The 23,364-nt window shown below is 47.2% G+C and overlaps 1 protein-coding gene across 29 annotated transcripts in view; it reads right to left on the bottom strand.

Moving 5' to 3' along the window:
* The window catches only part of LOC143428084 (titin-like), a 108,355-nt gene that overhangs the window by 20,727 nt on the left and 64,264 nt on the right, over positions 1-23,364 (bottom strand). For 13 of the 29 annotated variants that reach the window (XM_076902730.1, XM_076902717.1, XM_076902711.1 and 10 more), the window contains 7 exons: positions 23,123-23,176; positions 12,105-20,999; positions 8,603-11,527; positions 8,117-8,359; positions 7,176-7,873; positions 5,946-6,932; positions 11-4,487 (listed from right to left, as the gene is read on the bottom strand). The exons of 1 other annotated variant lie outside the window; for it this stretch is intronic. In XM_076902730.1, coding sequence (XP_076758845.1) covers positions 11-4,487; positions 5,946-6,932; positions 7,176-7,873; positions 8,117-8,359; positions 8,603-11,527; positions 12,105-20,999; positions 23,123-23,176 — 18,279 coding nt within the window. Of the gene's footprint in view, positions 1-10; positions 4,989-5,945; positions 6,947-7,175; positions 7,874-8,116; positions 8,360-8,602; positions 11,528-12,104; positions 21,000-22,370; positions 22,518-23,122; positions 23,177-23,364 lie in introns of those variants that run through there. 15 more of the 29 variants (XM_076902710.1, XM_076902709.1, XM_076902720.1 and 12 more) reach the window with 15 other exon arrangements.

Genomic DNA, 23,364 nt, shown 5'->3' with positions numbered 1-23,364 from the left:
TTGGGCTTACCTTCTGTCACTTTCTCGTCAGCTTTTGGTTTTGTCGGTCTTTTGTGTTTTGGTTTTTCGTGTATTTCTGGTGTAGTGTCTTCGTGAAGTTCTACTGTCGCTGTTAGTGGTTCTTTACCTTCCTCTTCGATGGTCACCTCTTCGGTGATCTGTTCTTTACCTTCGCGTTTCCTGGTCACGCGCTTTTTGCGCACTGTTTTCTTTGCTCCTTCTTCGCTCACGATTTCACTCGTTACGATCTCTTCTTTAATCTCTTCGACAGGCGCGGGTTTCTCGACGGACTCGACCGGTACGGCTTCGGGTTTCTCTTCGACGAATTCCTCGACCGTTACGACTGGCTCTGCGCCTTCCTCTTCCACCGTTGTCTCCTCGACAATTTTCGGTTTCTCGTCACCACGTTTCGTCGTGGTTTTCTTTTTCTTGATCTTTCGCTTCTTCTTTTCAGGCGTCTCTTCCGTCGTCACGGTCGTAACAACCTCGACGGTTTCGACAATGTCGTCGTCTTTAGGAACGAATTTCAGATAATCCTCGGGTTTCTTCTCTTCTTCTTTTTCTTCTTTAGGTTTCTTCCAAGGTTTCAGTTTGATTTTCTCTGGCTCTTCTGTCGGAGCTTCCCTCTCAGGGATTCTCCTCTTAATTTCTTCTTCCTCTTCCGGCTCCACTGGCTTTGGAACGCCAGGAACTATCGGAACAGCCTCGGTTTCCTGAGCCGGTGTTTTGCGTTCTTTCTTCGGCTTCTTTGTCGGCACCTTCTTGGGCGCTTTCTTCTCCGGCTCAGGATACTCTGGCTTCTCCATTTCTTCCAACTCTACTTCAGGTGCTTCAATATCGTACGGTTCGAATGGTTTCAATTCCGGATATTCTCTTTCTTCTTTTTCCTTCTTCGGTTTCTCTGGTTTCTCTTTCTTCTTTGGAACTGGAGCCAGTTCTTCTTCTTCAGTTGGAACCTTCTGTGGTATCTTCTTCAATTTCACAACCTCTGGTTCCTCCTCCTCCGCAGGCCGAGGTTTACCTTTGCCTATCTTCAATTTCTTCGGTTTCTCTTCTTCCGGTTCCTTTGGTTTTGGCTTCCGCTCATACGGCGCCAATTCTTCGACTTTTTCCAACGGAACTTTCTTCAGCTCCTCAAATTCTTGGTCGAGCTTTTCCAATTCGGTTATTTCCTTCCCTGGAAGCTTTACTTTCTTGTGCTTTATTTTCTTCAGTTTCAACGCTTCTTCCATAGTGCGAGATAAAATACCATTTTGAACGTAATTAGGCTCAAGCTCGGTTATGATTGGGTATTTTATAGACGGTGGCCATTCGTGCGGTGTGATGCGACTGCGCAGCAGAATCTTCGGGAACTTGCCCTCGTCTTTGTCCTCTTTCTTCTTAGGTTTAGTAGGAGCTTTCTTCAGCTTGATCTGCGCGAACAGAGGAGTAGCTGGCTCCTCGATCTTCGGTTTGATCGGCTTCTGTTCCTTGATGCTGATCTTCATCAACTGTGCCTTCACACCGTCTTTCACTTTTTCAACGGGCTTCTTCTTTTTCACTTTCTTTTCTGGTTTCTCTTCAATCAGAGGCTCCTCGAGTTTTTCTAACGGCAATTCCTTCTTCAACTCCTCAAACTCTTGGTCCAATTTTTCCAGTTTAGCTATTTCCTTTTCTATGCGTTTGATCTTCTTCTTCTTTGGTTTGGGCAAAGCGGCAGCCTCTTCGACATTGCGCGATAAAATACCATTTTGAACCTCGATCGGTTCGAGTTCGTCGATCTTCAAACGCTTCATCGCCGGGGGCCATTCGTAGGCGACAATTCGACTTCGAAGAAGAACACGCGGAAGTTTCTCTTTCTTCTCCGCTGGACGTTTCACTGTTGGAGTCTTGCGCAATTTTATTTGCGCGAATTGTGGTTTGTCCAGAGATACTTCTTGCACCTCGAGTTTCGTCGCTTCGTGTTTGGTAATTTGAGACTTGAGGCGTTGAAGTTTAACAGGTTTCTTCTTTCCTTCTACCGGTGCCTCTTCGGGTACTTCGATTTTCTCTTCTTCTGGAACTGGAACCTTCTTGGGAACTTTCTTCTTAACTATTTTCTTCGGTTTACCTTCTTTGGTAACAATTTCAGTGACAGTAACCTCTTCAGGTGTTTCTTCTTCTTCTATTGGTTCGACCCGTTCAGGTATAGGTAGGACTTTTACATGTTCCTCCACAACTTCTTCAACAGGACTTTCAGTGACAGTGGTAACAGGAGCTTTACCTTGTTCTTCAACTGTGGTAACTTCAGTTACTTGTTGCTCCTTACCCTTACGTTTGGTGACCTTTTTCTTGGTGACCTTCTTCGGTTTGCCTTCTTTGGTCACTTCTTGTGTGACAGTGACTTGTTCACGCACTTCTTCTACTTCTCCTGGTTTGGCATGTTCGGGAGCAGGTAGAGCTTTCAAGGTTTCTTCAACTATCTCTTCCGTAGGGCCTTCAGTGACTGTGGTTACAGGCGCTTTGCCTTGTTCTTCTACGGTGACAACTTCAGACACCTGTTGTTCTCTTCCTTTACGTTTCACAACCTTCTTCTTAGTAACTTTAGGTTTACCTTCTTTGGTTACTTCTTCTGTGACAGTCACTTGTTCACGTACTTCCTCTACTTCAGATGGTTTGACAAGTTCAGGAGCAGGAAGCGGTTTTATTACATCTTCTACTAGATCTTCTACAGGTCCCTCGGTGACGGTTGTTACAGGAGCCTTTCCTTGTTCTTCAACCGTGGTAACTTCTGTTACTTGTTGTTGCTGTCCTTTGCGTCTCACAACTTTCTTCTTAGTTGTTTTCTTCGGTTTACCTTCTTCGGTTACTTCTTGAGTCACCGTGACTTGCTCGCGAACTTCTTCAATTTCGGATGGTTTAGCGTACTTCGGAGCTGGCAAGGCTTTAAGCGACTCTTCAATTACTTCCTCTGTGGGACCTTCAGTGACAGTGGTGACTGGAGCTTTTCCTTGCTCTTCGACAGTTACAATTTCTGTTACTTGTTGGTCTTTCCCCTTGCGTTTGATAACCTTCTTTTTGGTAACTTTCTTCGGTTTACCTTCTTTCGTTACTTCTTCAGTGACAGTCACTTGTTCGCGAACTTCTTCTACTTCAGATGGTTTTACTCGTTCCGGAGCTGGCAATGCTTTTATCATTTCCTCAATCACTTCTTCGACTGGACCCTCGGTCACTGTTGTGACTGGTCGTTTACCTTGTTCTTCAACGGTAACAACTTCCGTCACTTGTTGCTCCTTATCTTTACGTTTGATGATCTTCTTTTTAGTTATTTTCTTTGGTTTACCTTCTTTGGTTGTTTCCTGTGTAACAGTGACTTGTTCGTGGACTTCTTCCACTTCACCTGGTTTGGCATATTCTGAAGTAGGTAAGGATTTTATTGTCTCTTCAACTATTTCTTCCGTGGGACCTTCAGTGATTGTCGTTACAGGCGCTTTACCCTGTTCTTCAACTGTTACTACTTCAGACACCTGTTGCTCTCGTCCCTTTCGTTTGATAACCTTTTTCTTGGTGACTTTCTTTGGTTTGCCTTCCTTGGTTACTTCTTCGGTGACTGTCACTTGTTCACGGACCTCCTCTACCTCAGATGGTTTGATTACTTCAGGAGCAGGCAGAGGTTTCAATGCTTCCTCGAGTATTTCTTCCACAGGTCCTTCAGTAACAGTCGTCACGGGTGCTTTTCCTTGTTCCTCAACAGTGGTAACTTCTGTTACTTGTTGCTTATCGCCTTTACGTTTTATGACTTTCTTTTTAGTGGTCTTCTTCGGTTTGCCCTCTTTAGTAACCTCTTGTGTAACAGTGACTTGTTCTCTGACTTCCTCCATTTCGTCTGGTTTAGCATATTCGGGGGCAGGAAGTGCTTTTACTATTTCCTCAACTATTTCCTCTGTTGGGCCTTCGGTAATTGTAGTGATTGGAGCTTTCCCTTCTTCTTGAACAGTAACAGCCTCAGACACTTGTTGTTCTCTTCCCTTGCGTTTGACAACTTTCTTTTTGATTATTTTCTTCGGTTTACCTTCTTTAGTTACTTCCTCAGTCACAGTGACTTGTTCACGAATTTCTTCTACTTCGGATGGTTTGATTCCTTCTGGAGCTGGCAATGGTTTTATAATTTCCTCAACCAATTCTTCCACGGGACCCTCACTCACGGTTATTACAGGTCTCTTACCTTGTTCCTCAACAGTTACTTCTTCGGTTACTTGTTGCTTCTTTCCCCTGCGTTTGATTACCTTCTTTGTAGTAGTCTTTCTCGGTTTACCTTCTTTGGTAACCTCTTCAGTAACTGTTACTTGCTCCCGAACCTCTTCAACTTCAGATGGTTTCACAAATACTGGAGCAGGGAGTGCTTTTATAGTTTCCTCAACTACTTCTTCTTCTGGACGCTCAGTCACCGTCGTGACAGGACGTTTACCTTCTTCTTCGACAGTTACTTCTTCAGTTACTTGTTGTTTCTTTCCTTTGCGTTTAATCACCTTTTTCGTGGTAGTCTTCTTCGGTTTGCCTTCTTTGGTAATTTCTTCGGTAACGGTTACTTGTTCGCGAATTTCTTCCACTTCTGATGGTTTCACAAATTCTGGAGCGGGAAGAGGTTTTATGACTTCTTCCACAATTTCTTCCTCTGGGCGTTCAGTCACTGTTGTAACTGGTCGTTTACCTTGCTCCTCGACAGTTACTTCTTCAGTTACTTGTTGTTTCTGACCTTTACGCTTAATAACCTTCTTTTTGATAACTTTTCTTGGTTTTCCTTCTTTGGTAACTTCTTCGGTAACAGTCACTTGTTCGCGAACCTCTTCCACTTCCGATGGTTTCACGAATTCTGGTGCGGGTAGCCGTTTTATGATTTCTTCGACCACCTCTTCTTCTGGGCCTTCAGTCACGGTAGTGACAGGGCGTTTGCCTTGCTCCTCAACAGTTACTTCTTCGGTTACTTGTTGTTTCTTGCCTTTACGTTTGGTAACTTTCTTTGTGGTGGTCTTTTTCGGTTTGCCTTCCTTAGTAATTTCTTCTGTAACTGTCACTTGTTCTTGTACTTCCTCCACTTCTGATGGTTTAACAAGCTCTGGGGCAGGCAGCGGTTTCACGATTTCCTCAACCACTTCTTCCTCTGGGCGTTCAGTCACTGTTGTAACTGGCCGTTTACCTTGCTCCTCGACAGTTACTTCTTCGGTTACTTGTTGTTTCTGACCTTTACGCTTAATTACCTTCTTTTTGATAACTTTCCTTGGTTTTCCTTCTTTGGTTACTTCTTCCGTAACAGTCACTTGTTCGCGAACCTCTTCCACTTCCGATGGTTTCACGAATTCTGGAGCGGGTAGTCGTTTTACGATTTCTTCAACCACTTCTTCTTCTGGTCCCTCAGTCACGGTCGTGACAGGGCGTTTGCCTTGCTCCTCAACAGTTACTTCTTCGGTTACTTGTTGCTTCTTGCCTTTACGTTTGGTAACTTTCTTTGTGGTGGTCTTTTTAGGTTTGCCTTCCTTGGTAATTTCTTCTGTAACTGTCACTTGTTCTTGTACTTCCTCCACTTCTGATGGTTTCACAAATTCTGGAGCGGGCAGGGGTTTCACGAATTCTTCAACCACTTCTTCCTCTGGGCGTTCAGTCACTGTTGTAACTGGCCGTTTACCTTGCTCCTCGACAGTTACTTCTTCAGTTACTTGTTGTTTCTGACCTTTACGCTTAATAACCTTCTTTTTGATAACTTTTCTTGGTTTTCCTTCTTTGGTAACTTCTTCGGTAACAGTCACTTGTTCGCGAACCTCTTCCACTTCCGATGGTTTCACGAATTCTGGTGCGGGTAGCCGTTTTATGATTTCTTCGACCACCTCTTCTTCTGGGCCTTCAGTCACGGTAGTGACAGGGCGTTTGCCTTGCTCCTCAACAGTTATTTCTTCGGTTACTTGTTGTTTCTTGCCTTTACGTTTGGTAACTTTCTTTGTGGTGGTCTTTTTCGGTTTGCCTTCCTTGGTAATTTCTTCTGTAACTGTCACTTGTTCTTGTACTTCCTCCACTTCTGATGGTTTAACAAGCTCTGGGGCAGGCAGCGGTTTCACGAATTCTTCAACCACTTCTTCCTCTGGGCGTTCAGTCACTGTTGTAACTGGCCGTTTACCTTGCTCCTCGACAGTTACTTCTTCGGTTACTTGTTGTTTCTGACCTTTACGCTTAATAACCTTCTTTTTGGTAACTTTTCTTGGTTTTCCTTCTTTGGTAACTTCTTCGGTAACAGTCACTTGTTCGCGAACCTCTTCCACTTCCGATGGTTTCACGAATTCTGGTGCGGGTAGCCGTTTTATGATTTCTTCGACCACCTCTTCTTCTGGGCCTTCAGTCACGGTAGTGACAGGGCGTTTGCCTTGCTCCTCAACAGTTATTTCTTCGATTACTTGTTGTTTCTTGCCTTTACGTTTGGTAACTTTCTTTGTGGTGGTCTTTTTCGGTTTGCCTTCCTTAGTAATTTCTTCTGTAACTGTCACTTGTTCTTGTACTTCCTCCACTTCTGATGGTTTAACAAGCTCTCGGGCAGGCAGCGGTTTCACGAATTCTTCAACCACTTCTTCCTCTGGGCGTTCAGTCACTGTTGTAACTGGCCGTTTACCTTGCTCCTCGACAGTTACTTCTTCGGTTACTTGTTGTTTCTGACCTTTACGCTTAATAACCTTCTTTTTGGTAACTTTTCTTGGTTTTCCTTCTTTGGTAACTTCTTCGGTAACAGTCACTTGTTCGCGAACCTCTTCCACTTCCGATGGTTTCACGAATTCTGGTGCGGGTAGCCGTTTTATGATTTCTTCGACCACCTCTTCTTCTGGGCCTTCAGTCACGGTAGTGACAGGGCGTTTGCCTTGCTCCTCAACAGTTATTTCTTCGATTACTTGTTGTTTCTTGCCTTTACGTTTGGTAACTTTCTTTGTGGTGGTCTTTTTCGGTTTGCCTTCCTTAGTAATTTCTTCTGTAACTGTCACTTGTTCTTGTACTTCCTCCACTTCTGATGGTTTAACAAGCTCTCGGGCAGGCAGCGGTTTCACGAATTCTTCAACCACTTCTTCCTCTGGGCGTTCAGTCACTGTTGTAACTGGCCGTTTACCTTGCTCCTCGACAGTTACTTCTTCGGTTACTTGTTGTTTCTGACCTTTACGCTTAATTACCTTCTTTTTGATAACTTTCCTTGGTTTTCCTTCTTTGGTTACTTCTTCCGTAACAGTCACTTGTTCGCGAACCTCTTCCACTTCCGATGGTTTCACGAATTCTGGAGCGGGTAGTCGTTTTACGATTTCTTCAACCACTTCTTCTTCTGGTCCCTCAGTCACGGTCGTGACAGGGCGTTTGCCTTGCTCCTTAACAGTTACTTCTTCGGTTACTTGTTGCTTCTTGCCTTTACGTTTGGTAACTTTCTTTGTGGTGGTCTTTTTCGGTTTGCCTTCCTTGGTAATTTCTTCTGTAACTGTCACTTGTTCTTGTACTTCCTCCACTTCTGATGGTTTCACAAATTCTGGAGCGGGCAGTGGTTTTATGATTTCTTCAACAACTTCTTCCTCTGGGCGTTCAGTTACTGTTGTAACTGGTCGTTTACCTTGCTCTTCGACAGTCACTTCTTCAGTTACTTGTTGTTTCTGACCTTTACGTCTAATGACCTTCTTTTTTATGACTTTCCTTGGTTTACCTTCTTTAGTAACTTCTTCAGTAACAGTTACTTGTTCGCGGACTTCTTCCACTTCAGACGGTTTGACGAATTCTGGAGCGGGTAGTCGTTTTATGATTTCCTCAACCACTTCTTCTTCTGGTCCCTCAATCACTTTTGTGACAGGACGTTTGCCTTGCTCCTCAACAGTTACTTCTTCGGTTACTTGTTGTTTCTTGCCTTTACGTTTAACAACTTTCTTAGTAGTGGTCTTTTTCGGTTTGCCTTCCTTTGTAATTTCTTCTGTAACTGTCACTTGTTCTTGTACCTCCTCCACTTCTGATGGTTTAGCATACTCTGGGGCAGGCAGTGGTTTCACGAATTCTTCAACCACTTCTTCCTCTGGGCCTTCCGTCACTGTTGTAACTGGTCGTTTACCCTGCTCTTCGACAGTCACTTCTTCGGTTACTTGTTGTTTTTGACCTTTACGTCTAATGACCTTCTTTTTGATAACTTTCCTTGGTTTACCCTCTTTAGTCACTTCTTCAGTAACAGTTACTTGTTCGCGGACTTCTTCCACTTCAGACGGTTTCACGAATTCTGGAGCGGGTAGTCGTTTTACGATTTCTTCAATCACTTCTTCTTCTGGGCCTTCAGTCACAGTCGTGACAGGGCGTTTGCCTTGCTCCTCAACAGTTACTTCTTCGGTTATTTGTTGTTTCTTGCCTTTACGTTTAACAACTTTCTTTGTAGTGGTCTTTTTCGGTTTGCCTTCCTTGGTAATTTCTTCTGTAACTGTCACTTGTTCTTGTACCTCCTCCACTTCTGATGGTTTAGCATACTCTGGGGCAGGCAGTGGTTTCACGAATTCTTCAACCACTTCTTCCTCTGGGCCTTCCGTCACTGTTGTAACTGGTCGTTTACCCTGCTCTTCGACAGTCACTTCTTCGGTTACTTGTTGTTTTTGACCTTTACGTCTAATGACTTTCTTTTTGATAACTTTCCTTGGTTTACCCTCTTTAGTCACTTCTTCAGTAACAGTTACTTGTTCGCGGACTTCTTCCACTTCAGACGGTTTCACGAATTCTGGAGCGGGTAGTCGTTTTACGATTTCTTCAACCACTTCTTCTTCTGGGCCTTCAGTCACAGTCGTGACAGGGCGTTTGCCTTGCTCCTCAACAGTTACTTCTTCGGTTATTTGTTGTTTCTTGCCTTTACGTTTAACAACTTTCTTTGTAGTGGTCTTTTTCGGTTTGCCTTCTTTGGTAATTTCTTCTGTAACTGTCACTTGTTCTTGTACCTCCTCCACTTCTGATGGTTTAGCATACTCTGGGGCAGGCAGCGGTTTCACGAATTCTTCAACCACTTCTTCCTCTGGGCGTTCAGTTACTGTTGTAACTGGCCGTTTACCTTGCTCTTCGACAGTCACTTCTTCGGTTACTTGTTGTTTCTGACCTTTACGTCTAATGACCTTCTTTTTGATAACTTTCCTTGGTTTACCTTCTTTAGTAACTTCTTCGGTAACGGTTACTTGTTCGCGGACTTCTTCCACTTCAGACGGTTTCACGAATTCTGGAGCAGGTAGTCGTTTTATGATTTCCTCAACCACTTCTTCTTCTGGTCCCTCAATCACCTTTGTGACAGGCCGTTTGCCTTGCTCCTCAACAGTTACTTCTTCGGTTACTTGTTGCTTCTTGCCTTTACGTTTGGTAACTTTCTTTGTGGTGGTCTTTTTCGGTTTGCCTTCCTTGGTAATTTCTTCTGTAACTGTCACTTGTTCTTGTACTTCCTCCACTTCTGATGGTTTCACAAATTCTGGAGCAGGCAGAGGTTTTATGACTTCTTCAACTACTTCCTCAAGTGGTCCTTCGCTAACCTTTGTGACTGGTGCCTTTCCTTCTTCTTCAACAGTTACAATTTCAGTAACCTGTTGTTCTGGTCCTTTACGTTTGATTATCTTTCTTTTCGTGGTTTTCTTCGGTTTTCCTAATTTAGTAATTTCTTGTGTAACTGTTACTTGTTCTCGAACCTCCTCGATTTCACTCGGTTTAGCGTACTCTGGAGCTGGCAGGGGTTTTATCGTTTCATCAATTACCTCTTCAACTGGACCCTCTGTCACTGTCGTGACTGGAGCTTTTCCTTTCTCTTCAACGGTAACAACTTCAGTAACCTGTTGTTCTCTTCCCTTGCGTTTAGTAATTTTCTTCTTCGTTGTTTTCTTCGGTTTTCCTTCTCTGGTTACTTCTTCAGTCACGGTCACTTGTTCGTGCACTTCCTCCTTTTCGACTGGTTTAATATATTCGGGTTTTATTATTTCTTCCACTATTTCTTCAACTGGTCCTTCAGTTACCGTTGTTACCGGTTCCTTTCCTTGCTCCTCAACAGTGACGGTTTCCGTTACTTTCTGTTCCTGTCCTTTACGTCTGATAACCTTCTTTTTAGTGATCTTTTTAGGTTTACCTTCTTTGGTTATTTCTTCAGTAACTGTAACTTGTTCACGCACTTGCTCCACCTCCGATGGAGTAACATGTTCTGGCATAGGCAATGGTTTGATCACTTCTTCCACCACTTCTTCCACAGGACCTTCAGACACTGTTGTTACTGGTGCTTTTCCTTCTTCTTCTACTGTAGTAACTTCAGTTACTTGCTGCTGTTTCCCTGTGCGTCTTATAATTTTCTTCTTGGTGGTCTTCTTAGGCTTACCCACTTTAGTTACTTCCTGCGTGACTGTTACTTCTTCGCGAACTTCTTCAACTTCGGATGGTTTAGCGTATTTAGGTGCTGGCAATGGTTTTATTAATTCCTCAACTATTTCTTCCACTGGACCTTCCGTGACAGTCGTGACGGGCGCTTTACCCTGTTCTTCCACTGTAACCAATTCCGTCACCTGTTGCGTTTGTCCTTTCCGTTTTATAACCTTCTTCTTTGTTACTTTCTTAGGTTTGCCCCATCTGGTCACTTCTTCCGTCACTGTAACCTGTTCTCTGACTTCCTCCACTTCCGACGGTTTAGCGTACTCTGGTTTAGGCAGACGTTTCACTATTTCTTCCACCACTTCCTCCACTGGACCCTCGGTAACGCTGGTTACTGGCGCTTTTCCTTGCTCCTCAATCGTGATTACCTCTTTCACTTGCTGTTCCTTTCCTCTGCGCGTTATTATCTTCTTCTTGGTCGTCTTTTTCGGTTTGCCCTCTTTCGTCACCTCTTCCGTCACCGTCACTTGCTCCTCCACTTGTCGCACAGTTGGCGTTACGTACTCCATCGGTTCCATTGGTTTCGTTTCTTCTTCTGGCACTTCTTCTTCCTCGGGTCTCTCTTTTCTTATCTTTCCCTCGGTTATTTCGATCGTTTCCGTGGGCCTCGTTACCACCGTTGTTACTGGTGCTTTACCCTCTTCCTCTACCGTTGTTTCTTCTGTCACTTGCTGCGTCTGTCCTACTTTACGTATAATGTGCTTCTTTGTCACTTTCTTTTTTCTATCCGTGTCTTGAACCTGAATCACTTTCACTTCAACCTTCTCGTCCTCTTTTGGAACGATCTCCTCGACTTCTTCGACTCTGGTCGGTATTATCTCTTCGACGTCCTCGACCGTTGTTATTTCTTCGATAGGCATAAACTGTTTCTTCGGTATCGATGGTATTTTTGGTTTAATATCTTCCAGTTCCTCTTCAATGACGACGACATTGTCTTCTTCTGCCTCTGTTTTCGGCTTTCTTTTACGTATGGTCGTTTTCTTCGTCTTTATAGCCGCGGTCTCGTCGTCTTTGCTACCGCGCCTGAATTTCGTCGTGTACTCTTCCGTTACCTCTGTATCTGACTCGATCTGTGGCGTATCGTGTTTTGTGTGTTGTGTGATTGTGATGTGATGTTGTTGCGCTGTTGCTTCTGTAGTTTCTGAAATGTATACAAGAACAGGTGTGATATGATTAACGTGTCGTGACAGAATTGCTCTCGCACTATCGTTCATCCCTTTACAGTTTGGTTTGACTTCTCACGTGAATCGCGACCACCCGTTCGGGTTTTCATCTTTGTTAATCGTTACCTGTACTTTCGGTTATTGCTTCGTGTGGCAGAAAAAAAAAGAGAAAAAGAAACGTTGCTCAACCTTGTGCGAAGAAAAGGAAAAAAATGAAATCTTTGTTCATTGTCTGATGAATGATCTGTTTGTGTTGCTTGTGTGTGGTGGCCTGTATTGTTTTCCGTACGCCACTGTGTCTGATCCAGTGTGTCATCTGTATACCTACCTTCTTCTTCCCTCATCACCATCCTACACCATCGATCCTACACAGTACGAACCCTATCAAACCTGACGCGGTCTCATCCGCCTCGATCGAGCCTTCCCTACGACCTCTCGAAACGAGCAAGTTAATTCGCTACCGTCGATGCGTCCTCCGGTCGTTTTCCTAAACCGTCCACGTGCCTGTCCGTCCCGTCGATGGCAATCGCATACCTTGATAACAATAATACTCACCCACGACTCGTTCCAGATGCTCAGCCTCGATCGAGACGCTCGCTAACTTCGCGAAAGGTATTACGGACTCGGGCAGTTCTGACTCAAGCTCACCGGCTGTCAGGTGTTCGGTTACGATCAGACCTTCTTGGATCTCCTCGACGCCTCTGGCGGTTTTACTCTCCGGCTTGGTTACTTTGAACTCGGCTGCGACGTTCTCCGGCAGCACTTCCGTTTTCAGGGCGACCTCGCGTTTGATCACGTCCGGTTGGGCTGACGCCTCTTTCGCCACGCCCTTTATCACTTCCTTCGACTCTTGTTCCGTCGCAGTCACCTGCGTCACTTCGACGCTCTCCGAGACGCGGAAGGACACCTCAGCCGTGGCCGATTTCGCTGTTTTCTCGACCACGAACGCGCCCTCGCTCTCTTGCGTGACCGGTTGCAACTGTTCGATGCCTTCGAATGGAATTTGCTCGGGGATTATTTGTTTCGCATCTGGTTTCGCCACCTCTTCTAACTCCCCTGTGGCTGTCGATGGTATCACTTGCGATTTTTGAGCGACCTGGATGCCTAACAGGCTAGGTTTAGCCGTTTGCGTGGTTGGTTCGTCAGGGGTCGGAAGACCCTTCTCTACTTCGCCGAACGCGACCTCTGAGACGGATAACGACAGCAGCTCCTCTAATTGAGGCTTTCCTTTCTGTTCTTCCGGCGCTTTCGGTTTTGGAAGCTCTTCAGCGCTGGTCATCGTTAGCACCTCAGACGTCTCCGCCACTTCGATGCTGTCCATCTGTGGCAGCGCTTTACGCGTCTTCGGGACTTCTGGAGCGGGTAGTTCTTTCTCCGCTTCGGTGGACACCACCTCTGAGACCGTAATGAAGCTCAACTCCTCCACATCTGGTTTACCTCTCTGGCCTTCCGGTTTCTCCGGCTTCTCGAGCTCCTCCACATTCGTTACTGTCAACACTTCCGTTTTCTCCGCCACCTCTCGACCAGTCATTTGAGGTTGAGCGATCTTCTCGCTTGGCTTCTCAGGCGATGGCAACGTCTCTTCTAATTCGCTGGAGACTACTTGGGAAATCGTTAATGAGGTTAGCTCGTCTAATCGTGGTTTTCCCTTCTGTTCTTCAGGCAGTACAGGCTTTTCTAACTCTTCCACGTTGGTTACGGTCAGAACTTGACTAGTTTCCGCGACTTCTCGTCCTGTGAGCGCAGGTTTCGCGGTAACCGTGCTTGGTGCAACCTGACTCTCTAAAGTCTCCTCGGTTTCGTGGGACAAGGTTTGAGAAACCGTGATGGAGGTCAGCTCCTCTACATTCGGCATTCCTTTCTGTTCCTGAGGCGCACGCGTGGTCGTCAGTTCTTCAGCGCTGATCATAGTCAACACTTGCATGGTCTCCGCCACGTCGCGACTGGTCAAACTCGGTTGGGCTGTCTTCTCTGTCGGCACTTCAGGGCTAGGTAACACGTCCTCCATTTCCGTGGAAATTGTCTGCGACACAGAGAGTGATACAAATTCCTCCAAACCGGGAACTCCTTTTTGTTCGCCAGGCTTCTTGTCTTCAGCCAAAGTGTCCACGTTCGCCATCGTCAAAACTTCCATCGTTTGCGCCACGTCTCTGCCTGTCAATTGCGGTTGAGCCTCTCGCTCGACAGGCACTTCCGGTGTGGGTAGCTCTCCCTCTGCTTCTTGCGAAACTACTTGCGAAACCGTCAGGGGCGCAAGCTCTTCTACCTGCGGCTTGCCCTTCTGACCCTCGGGCAACTTGGGTGCTGCCAGTTCATCAGCGCTGGCAACAGTCAACACCTGCGTGGTCTCCGCGACGTCTCGTCCGGTCAGACTCGGCTGCGCGGTTTTCTCTTGCGGGACTTCAGCGGTTGGCATCGTCTCTTCGGCTTCCCCAGAGACGACATGCGAAACCGTGAGCGGTGTCAGCTCGTCCAGTTTCGGTTTACCTTTTTGCTCCTCGGGACGTGTCACGGTCAGTTCTTCGGTTTCAGCAATGGTGGTCACTTGAGAAGTTTCAGCAGCCTCTCGGCCCAGAATGTTGAAGTCAGCCTTCTGATCTTTCGGCATGATTTTGCTGGTAAGAACATCCTCGGTTTCGTTGAAGATCACCTCGCTAACAGCCACGGAGGTCAGCTCCTCTACTTCCACTTTACCTTGCTGCTCCTTCAACTCGATCACCTTTTCGAAGTCTCCGGCAGTCGCTCCAGCGATCACTTGCGTCACTTCAGGAACTTCTCGCCCAGTCAGGCTTGGGTAAGCCTGTCGCTCTTTCGGAGCCACGGCGTCTGGTAAAACGTCTTCGATCTCGCTTGGAACCACTTCAGTGACAGCAACAGTGGTCAGTCCTTCCATTTGTGGTTTGCCTTGCTGTTGCTCAGGCTTGAACTGTCCTTCGAACGTGTCCTCGCGTTCACCAACGGTCGTCTCCATTTTCACGGCTGTCTCTATGACGGTCTGTGTCATCGTCGCTTGAGAGGACACGTGTTTCTCTTCGTGGATCTCCGAAGTGCTCTGCATGCTCTCCACCATGGATCCGACCACTGTTTCGTGGAGACTGATGTCTTGGGTCGCTGTAACCCCTTCTCTCTTCGGCGCCACGTCGAAGACGCTTTCCTTGTCCTCCGTGACCGTTTCTGAAACTTCGAGAGGCGTAACTTTCTGAATATCAACATCCGCCTTCTGTGTTTGCGGCTTGAATGCACCCTCGAAGGTACGCTCGCTCTCCTCCACTATATTCTCGTTCACGATGATGCTCTCGAACGTGTCCTGTCCAGGAACAGCCACTTGAGGCTTCATAACCAATTCCTCAGTCTTGTCCTGTATGTTCACTTGAGACTCGATCATGGTTGTCTCGACGATGTTACGCTCCGTGATGATCGTGCTGCTGGCTGTTTGGGAAACATCCAGCTTCTTCTCCGCTAATAGAGACTCCACTTCTGCCGAGGTAACTTCCGTCACGGATATTCCGTGGCCTTCCTCGAACGTCGTCATCGCTGTGGAGGTCACCGTTCTAGGATATTTGTCGAACACCCCCTCGCGTTCCGCGCTTGGAATCTCCTCGACGACAATCGGTTCCAGGGCGTCTTGTTTAGGGTGCGCCTTCACTTCGTGCTTCTCGAACGGCTGAACAGCCCCGGTGCTCTGTTCAATGAACACCTGAGCCTTCTGCGCAACGTCCATCCCGACCCTCGTCAGAGTCACCTCGGCTGTGCTCTCTTCGCGTCTCTCCACGGTCATCGTGTCCTCTTTATCTTGGGTGACAACGTGGGAAACCGTTAAACTCTTTCCCTCGACGAAGCTGACCTTCGCGCTGTGCTCGTCCAGCTTCATCTTCTCCTCGAAGATCGCACTGTGCTCTTGCGGTACCGTTTCGCTGATGTCGACGCTCTCCAACGTGGTTTGCGTCGGGTGCGCCTCGAAGGTGGTTGGTCGCGGTGCTTGAGGCAGATCTCCGAGTCCCTCTCTCGGGTGGACTTCCATCTGCTCAGCGACCTCCTTGCCCTCCATCGCTGGTTTGGCTACTTCCTCGCGAGGTTTTCTAATGGCGGATAGTTCTGCCTCGACGTCTTGCGTCGTAGTCGATTCCGTGATGGCGATAAATCTGTTCTCGTCAACGGTTACGCGAGCGCTGGTCGTCTGCATCGTCAGTTCCTGGACCTTGTCCACTTCTTTCTCTGCCAGCACTTGCTCGGTCATCTCGATCGTCTCGAACGGTTTCTGACCGACTTGCGCGGTCGCTGTGGTAGGCTTCATAACCTCCATCTCTCCAGTGCTCTGTTGTGGAATAATTTCGGACCTCTCCGCGACTTCGTGTCCAGAAACGATGGCTGGCACTGCCAATCGTGTCTTTTCCTCTTCGATGGTTTTCAGTATCTCTTCTTTGTCCGCTGCGCTGACTTCCGTAACTGTTGTCACTCGTTTACCCTCTTCGATGGATATTTCTACTTGTTGTATAGCCGGTTTGAACTTTCCTTCGAAAATATTCTCCTGATCCTGGACTATGTCCTGAGTTACCACCAAGCTCTGATAAACTTCTTGACTTGGTAGCGCCTTCTTGGTGTCCGGTTTCTCGACTTTCACTTCCGCCACGGAATCCTCCACGGAAATCGTGGTCGTCTCAGCGATTCCATGGGTGGTATCCAATGCGACAGAGGCTGCATGTTTCGACGGTTGTTCCTCAGAAATGTACAGAGATTCTTTATCAGCAGGTGTTATTTGCGATACGGTGACGATCTTCCTGCTCTCCTCAAGGTCAACCGTAGCGGTCTTGTTCTCCGGCAGTTGACCCGGCACGAATTTGTCCTCGCTCTCCTGCGGAACTGTCTGCGACTCGATCAACGGAATCAATGGAACATGCTCCGGTATCGCAGTGGCGCTCACTGGTTTCTCTTCAACTAGTTCTCCAGTGCTGGAATCTACGACCTGCATGGCCGTCTCCGCGACCATGTGACCAGAGACCAAGCTCTTGCCCGCGGTTTTCATCTCTGGTAGATCCTTCGACTTGTATTCCTCCTCTTTGTCCTCGAGAACCACAGCCGACACTTGTATGCTCTGTGTCTCAACCACGGACAAGTCAGCGAGAGCTTGCAACGGCGCCTGGTCTTTGGTGAACGGTCCCTCAGCTTCCGTTGGCTGCGTCTCCGAGCTGATCAATGCCTCCAGAGGGATGCTAGACGGAACAGCTGACGCGGACACTGGTTTCACTTCCTCCAATTTCCCAGCGCTGCTATCCACCGTCACCTCTGTCTTCTCAGCGATCACGTGACCAGCAAACTGAACGTTAGCTTGTTTCTCAGACGGTTTCTCTGGGATACGAAGAATGTCCTCTTTGTCAGCGGTGACCTCCGTGGTGGTCGTGGCACTGATGATTTCGTTTATGGACACTTCCGCCTTGTTTCCGATCACAGGCTTATCCTTGAACTCCTTCTCGGTTTCGGATACGATGGTCTCCGTCTGAACGATGCTCTCGAATGGCAATCGTTCTTCTTTAGCGGCGAACGTGGTCGGGGCGGGTACGGTCAGGTCTCCAGAAACAGCTGCTGGGTTAATTTCCAACAACTGGGCAACCCTGTGCGCATCGAAGCTGAGCGTCGCCTGTTCACCATGGATTTCGAGCTTCTTGAAGTACTCTTTCTCCTTGTCCGACGCGATTGTCTCGGTCACAGTGACGCCCACCTCTTCCAGGAACGAAACGTCGACTGTCTTCTTATCCGGTTGCACGAAGTCCTCCATGGGCTTCTCCAGATCACCAGGAGCTGTCTCAGAGGCGATTAAGCTGGTGAACGTGACGTGGTCGGTGGTAGCTGTCGCGGTGATCGTCTCTTCGCGCTTTAACTCGGCCACGTTGTCCGTCGTGGTCGTTTCACTGGTTTGGGCCACGATGTGGGTAGGAATGTCGAAGCTGGCAGATTTGGTCTCCGGTTTCTCAGCTTCCGGTAGAATGCTCTCCTTGTCTTGCGCGGTGACCGCTGAAACGATCAAACCCTCGCCAGTCACGAACTCCAGATTCGCCTTCTTGTCGGAGGGTTTGATCTCGCTGAACGGCGCTTCTGTCTCTCTGGTTTGGACTTCTTCGGCCACTGCTGTTTCGATGGGAAGTATCGTGGTCTTCGGTTTCGCTTCTTGCACAGTTTCGTCGGGAAGTTCGCTCAGGCCAGTATCGCTAAGAATTTCATACTTGGAGGCCACTCCTTGAGCGACGATGTCTATCGTAGCTTCCACGCCTTTGGGTTTCTCTTCCCTGGTAAATATTCCCTCTTTATCCTCCGGGTGGGTCATGCCAACCACGATACCTTCTCCTTCTTCGAAGGTGACCTCGACTTTCTTGGTGTCTGGCTTCACGTCCTCTTGCAGAGGCGATTCTTTCTCGGAAACAGACACTTCTGTCTGCTCCACGACTTCTAGGCCACTCTGCTGTTGACTGGCATGCTCTTCCTTAGCTTTTTCCTCCTCAAGAGCCTTGATATTGCTCGCCAGAATGGTCTCTTGCATCTCAGCCACCTCGTGTCCTCCAGTTATTCCCAGAGTAACCTTTCTCTCCTGTGGGATCTCTTCTACATCCAATTTTTCTTCCTCTTGAACGCTCATCACCTCTGTTACAGTCAATTTTTCCGTCTTTGATTGGATTTGCAATTCAGCACTCTGAGTTGTCGGCAGAATATCCGTTTCTCTCATCTTTTCGGTTTCAGCGACGGTGGTCTCCGTGACGACCAGTTCCTCCAAAGCGTCTCGCTGTGGAATCGCCTTTCCTGACTTGGGTTTGTCGATGCTCATGTCCGCTGTGCTCTGTTCGACCAGAGTCTCCGATTTTAAGGCAACCGTGTGACCGGACACCAATGGCTGCGCGGTATAATCCTGCGGCTTCGCGTCTGGGCTGTACACGTTCTCGCGGTCGTGAGGAATCACTTCGAGTACGGTTGGACCAGGTCTAGGCTCAGTCAGTTCGACAATCGCGGTCTTCTCATCCGGTTTTACGTCTGTTTTATACGAATCTTCCTTCTCCGCCAGCTGTTGCATGGCAACGGTCACACTTTCCAACGGAACGTGCGACGGCTGAGCGATACCGGAAGCTGGTGTCTCTTCCGGAACGTATTCACCCGTTGGCGAGTGGGTTCTCACCTCCTCGAAGACTGGAGCGACTTGCGTGGTGAATTCCGTGCTAGCGTAAGCTCCTTTCACTTCGGAAACCTCCGTGTACTCGGCTTCCTTCTCACTGGCGACCACCATGGTCGTGTGCACGCCCTCGATCTCGTTCATCGTGATTTCAGCGGTCTTCGACTCGGGAGCTTTGTCCTTACGAACCGGCGCGACGTCTTCGGCTACCACAGTCTCTCCCACGACTGTTTCCTGCAGACCGATCGGTTCTATCTTGGCCACGCCTGATGATGGGACTTCCTTTTTGATTTCCCCAAGGTTATCCTCCGGCTGAGTCATTTCTACTTCCAACGAAACCACTGGGTGAGTAGGGACTGTCTTACCGCGATGAGATTCAGGCATCTCGAAGATCTTCAAGTCCGCCTCCTTTTCTATGGACGTCGTCTGGAATATCTCGACGCTTCTAACAGCGTCGTAGCTAGTCTCTACCACGCGCTCCTCCGGTTTCGCGATCTCTTCCATTCGCACCTCGCTATCGTGCGTCAAAGTCTCCTGGACCATTTTAGCCTCCGTCACCTGCACGCTCATCGTTCCACTTTCCTCGACGTACTTCAACTCGTCTTTGAAATCTGACGGATAGTCCGCCGTCTGAATCTCCGAGACCATCACGTGTTCCTCGGGTCTGATCGAAGTCTCAGCCAACGCTTTCGTCGGCTTCTGGTCCGGTTGATAGACGCCCTCGGACTCCTGAACGATCGTGCTCGCGATGGAACCGATTTCCAGCGGAGATATCGTCGTCTCCGCTGTCTTGGTCGCTGGTTTGTCTCCCGGCTGGTATTCCTTCTCTTTCTCAGATGGGACAGTCTCCACTGTTACAGCGGAAGCGATCTCAACGACGTTCAAATCAGCGACAGCCTTCTTCGTCTCCTCGATCGTCAAATGAACTTCCGTGTCCTGCGCTTGGACCGTGGACACTGAGACTCCCTCCAGCAAGGTGACGTTCGGCGTGGCTTCGAAACTGTCGGTTTTTCTTTCAGATACGAATACCCCCTCGCTCTCCTGGGCCACGTCCTGCTGTACAATCGCTGTCTCGTTCCCGTACGATATTCCAACTTGCGCCTTCTGACTGGGTGGCAGCCTTCCTGGCACGTACTCGCCTTCCTTCTCCGGCGCGTGCATCTCTTCCGTGACGCGTTGACGTTGCGGTATCACGGTCTCCGTGGCGACTTCCGTGGGAACGATCAACTCTGGGTAATACTTGCCAGGTTTATCCTCCGCTCGAACCTCCTCGACGAGCAATGGCTCAGCCGCGGTCACGTTCACTCGAGGCTTGGTGGGCACGGTTTTCATCGGCTCCAGTTTGTCCTCGGCTAGCCCTTCTTGGACTTCATAGACGGACAGTCCTACTTGCGGCAAGAATGTGTCCTCGGCTTTGGCGGTCAACGGGGAGACAAAGTCTTCCGTTGGCATCTCCTTCTGATTCACCATCGTCTCGTAAACAGTTGTCGCTTCTTGGACTGTCATCGTTACGTCCGCGGTTCTACCGATTTCCTGTTTCGCCAGGGTCAACGTGGAGACTCCAGCGTCGTTGGTCAGGGTCTCGCTGATCAGCAGACCCTCGGATGGAACGAAACCTGGGGTTGCCTCGTAAGATGTAGGCTTGAACGTGTCCGTGAATTCGCCAGTGGTGGCTTGGATAGTCGTTTCAGTGGTGGAGTATGGTTCCACTGGTGAGATGGAAAGGGAGGCCTTGCGTTCGACGGGCTTTATCTGGCTAATGTCGTCGATCTCTTTCTCTTGGACTGGCACCAGGTGCTCGGTTAATGGGATAATAGCGTCCATTGTTAATTTCGCTTTTTCCAATTCAGGCTTACCAGGGGCCTGTTCGATCGTGCGATCGATAGGTATTATTTGATGGCGTTGACTGGGGACATTCAACGCGATCGAAGGCATCGATTTGTCTTCTTTGACTTGGAACTCTTCGATCTCTTCCAGTTCGATCTCATCGCGGCCAATTTTTGGCCGCTTGGGCTTCAATTCTTTCCTGACTTCCTCGATAATCTCTTCCTCCTCTTCCACGTCTACCTTTTTCTTTTGAGTCAGCCTGCCCGTTGTGTCCGTTTCGATCGTAACGATCTCCTCCTCGATCTCTTCCACGTCCTCTTTCTTCCTCTTCTCCTTTTCCTCGACCTCCTCGATCTCTACAACTTCTACCCCCTCGTCCCTATCTTCCTTTCTCTCCTCGATCTGTTCCTTTGGTTTCGTTATTTTTCGTTCGCGCAGTGTTGTGTGTGCCTGCCGTGTGTCCTCGTATTCTGTGGAAAGTATGTGAGAATATTCGTGACAATCACCCCAAAAAAAAATGAACAAAAACACACGAATAAATCGCGGCGCTCGTTCGCTCGCTCTCATATTTCGTTCTCTTTTTGTTTCTCAAAATCTTTTACTCCATACGATCTTTCATTTCTTTTTTTTGCAGACTTCATGCGACGAACCACTGATGCGGATGCTGCTTGCTCAGACAACAGAATTCAACGTGCTTCAATACGAAACAAAACCTACATTACGTACATAACACGGACGGGGCTTGTGTTGGGGAGTGAAAGACAAAACGAACAGACGGGACTGAGGAAGAGGAGAAGACGGAGGAGAGTGGAGCAGAGTGGAGGAAAGTTGGTGAAAACAGCGTGTTTTATTTCTATCTACGCGGCTTCCAAAGGTATCGTATACTTTTGTTTCATTGTGCCTTCAGTGCTGATATGAAGCGTAACACTCTTTGAGGACGAGAGCATCGACGAGAATCGTAAGGTCTCGCTTCCATTTCTTTCAACATCAGCGCAGTTCCAGTTTGTCTCGTTCAAATTGGACATTTTTTTCAAATTTCTAAACAACCAACTTTTAAACAACAATAGAATAGTATGGAAAATAGTGGAAACAGTGTGTCTCTCATCGATGAATCTCGTCCTGGAAGAGCGAACAATATTCACTGTCTGGCGAGTAGACAATGTTTCGTGATGAGAAATGAATCGTTCCGGAATGTTGTATATTGGAATGTACCCGAGATAATTAATCACTGTTTTGCTGTCCCGTTGTTACGATGTCTCTGGAATGTTTCTTGCGGTATCTACGAGTAGTGTGCGGTAGTGGTGAGGTCGCAGGCACCCGGGGCATGCGTTGTTTAATAACAAGTGGCGAGTCGTGTGAATTTTGTGTAGTGGCGGTGGATAAAGATAGTACAGGCCGGCCAGAAGTCAAACCAACATTAAACACAAAACGAAAAAAAAAAAAAACAAAATAGTTGACGCTTGTCTGTTACACATCGTGCTTGCTACTACTGCAAAAGAAAAAAAAGAGAGAAAACAATGGAGTCTTTCGTCTAATCGCTAATCATTGTTGTATGTAGGACAACACTGTTATACAGAGGTTCATGTGAGTGTGTAACTTGAATGTGTAACAGTAACAATACGTGGATACAGCAAATCGTATTCTGACTATACTTGCAATACACGCTACTGTAAAATGCATAGTTCCCCAGAATGAAAAAAAAAAAAACTACGGAACACATCACGCATACATATACTATTCAAACTAATGGAATACGTGAATCAAAGCGGAAGTAAGATTCTACTTACATCGATGCTGCGATTAGCAGCGCGAAGCTCGAAATGAGAAGCGTTCGGTGGCGTGGGTCGAAGGTGTACAACTAATTTAGACGATTAGATTAGGGGACTTTTGGAACAGGGGGCGATGGGGGATACGGCGCGTGGAAAGCATAGCGGCATAAGCAGACATAATTTTACTGCTATTATTCGATCAAGTAAAGCTTCATGCATCTGAAAGAATAATAAAATACAATCATTACGTAGAGACCGTATCGTACAGTCGAACACGCGCATACTTTTCTCTCAACGACTTGTCTCTCAATGCATAACATTAGTTAGCGCAAGTGAGCTTTAAAACACGAGATGGATTTTCGTTAAGCGAATTAAGATGATCGTCAAGCTTGTAACGACAAATGAAGAGTTCGGCATTCGTTCAGAATGGCCAGAATTCTCTAAAGAAATCCTAAGTTTCCGGAAAAATGCGATTCTATACATATATGTATAAAATTCTCAACCATTTTCTATTTTTCTATTTGAAAAAAACAGATTTTCATCGCTATACATAGAACATGTAAGTAATTTCTCTATTAATATAGTAAACGTTCTGCCATTTCGATAGTGAAACGATGCAAAAATCGAATCTATACATATATGTATACGTAAGGAATGTTTCGAAAAAAAAATTAAAAATGAAAGCATCGATGTGGCGCCGACACTGAAACGATCGCATCGAAGAAATGAGAAGAAGAGATTATTAATGGCGCTGGTCCATCCGTGAGTCGAATGGCGGATAATATGAATCTCTATCCCATGCACTGAATCTCGTTGTTTCAAACCTTTAATGTCTCGAATATCCTGCGTGCGGACGGCTTTTCTTTCGTCCCTCCTCTCTGCAATTAAAAAAAATTCCTTGGTCCATTGCGATGGAATTCCAGGAGCAGGGAAATCAGTACGATGAGCAAAAAAAGGACAAGAACACACACAGAGGGTTATCGAAACCCGTAATAAAAAAAAAATGCTTTTTATTCCACATTTCAAATATACAATACATGACGAGTACAAAAAGAAAAGAAAAAAA

The sequence above is a fragment of the Xylocopa sonorina genome, chromosome 10 (genome assembly GCF_050948175.1).
Source record: "Xylocopa sonorina isolate GNS202 chromosome 10, iyXylSono1_principal, whole genome shotgun sequence".
Taxonomy (NCBI): Eukaryota; Metazoa; Arthropoda; class Insecta; order Hymenoptera; family Apidae; genus Xylocopa; species Xylocopa sonorina.
Note: the sequence above shows the minus strand (reverse complement) of the source record. Positions and strands in the feature narration are given on the sequence as shown.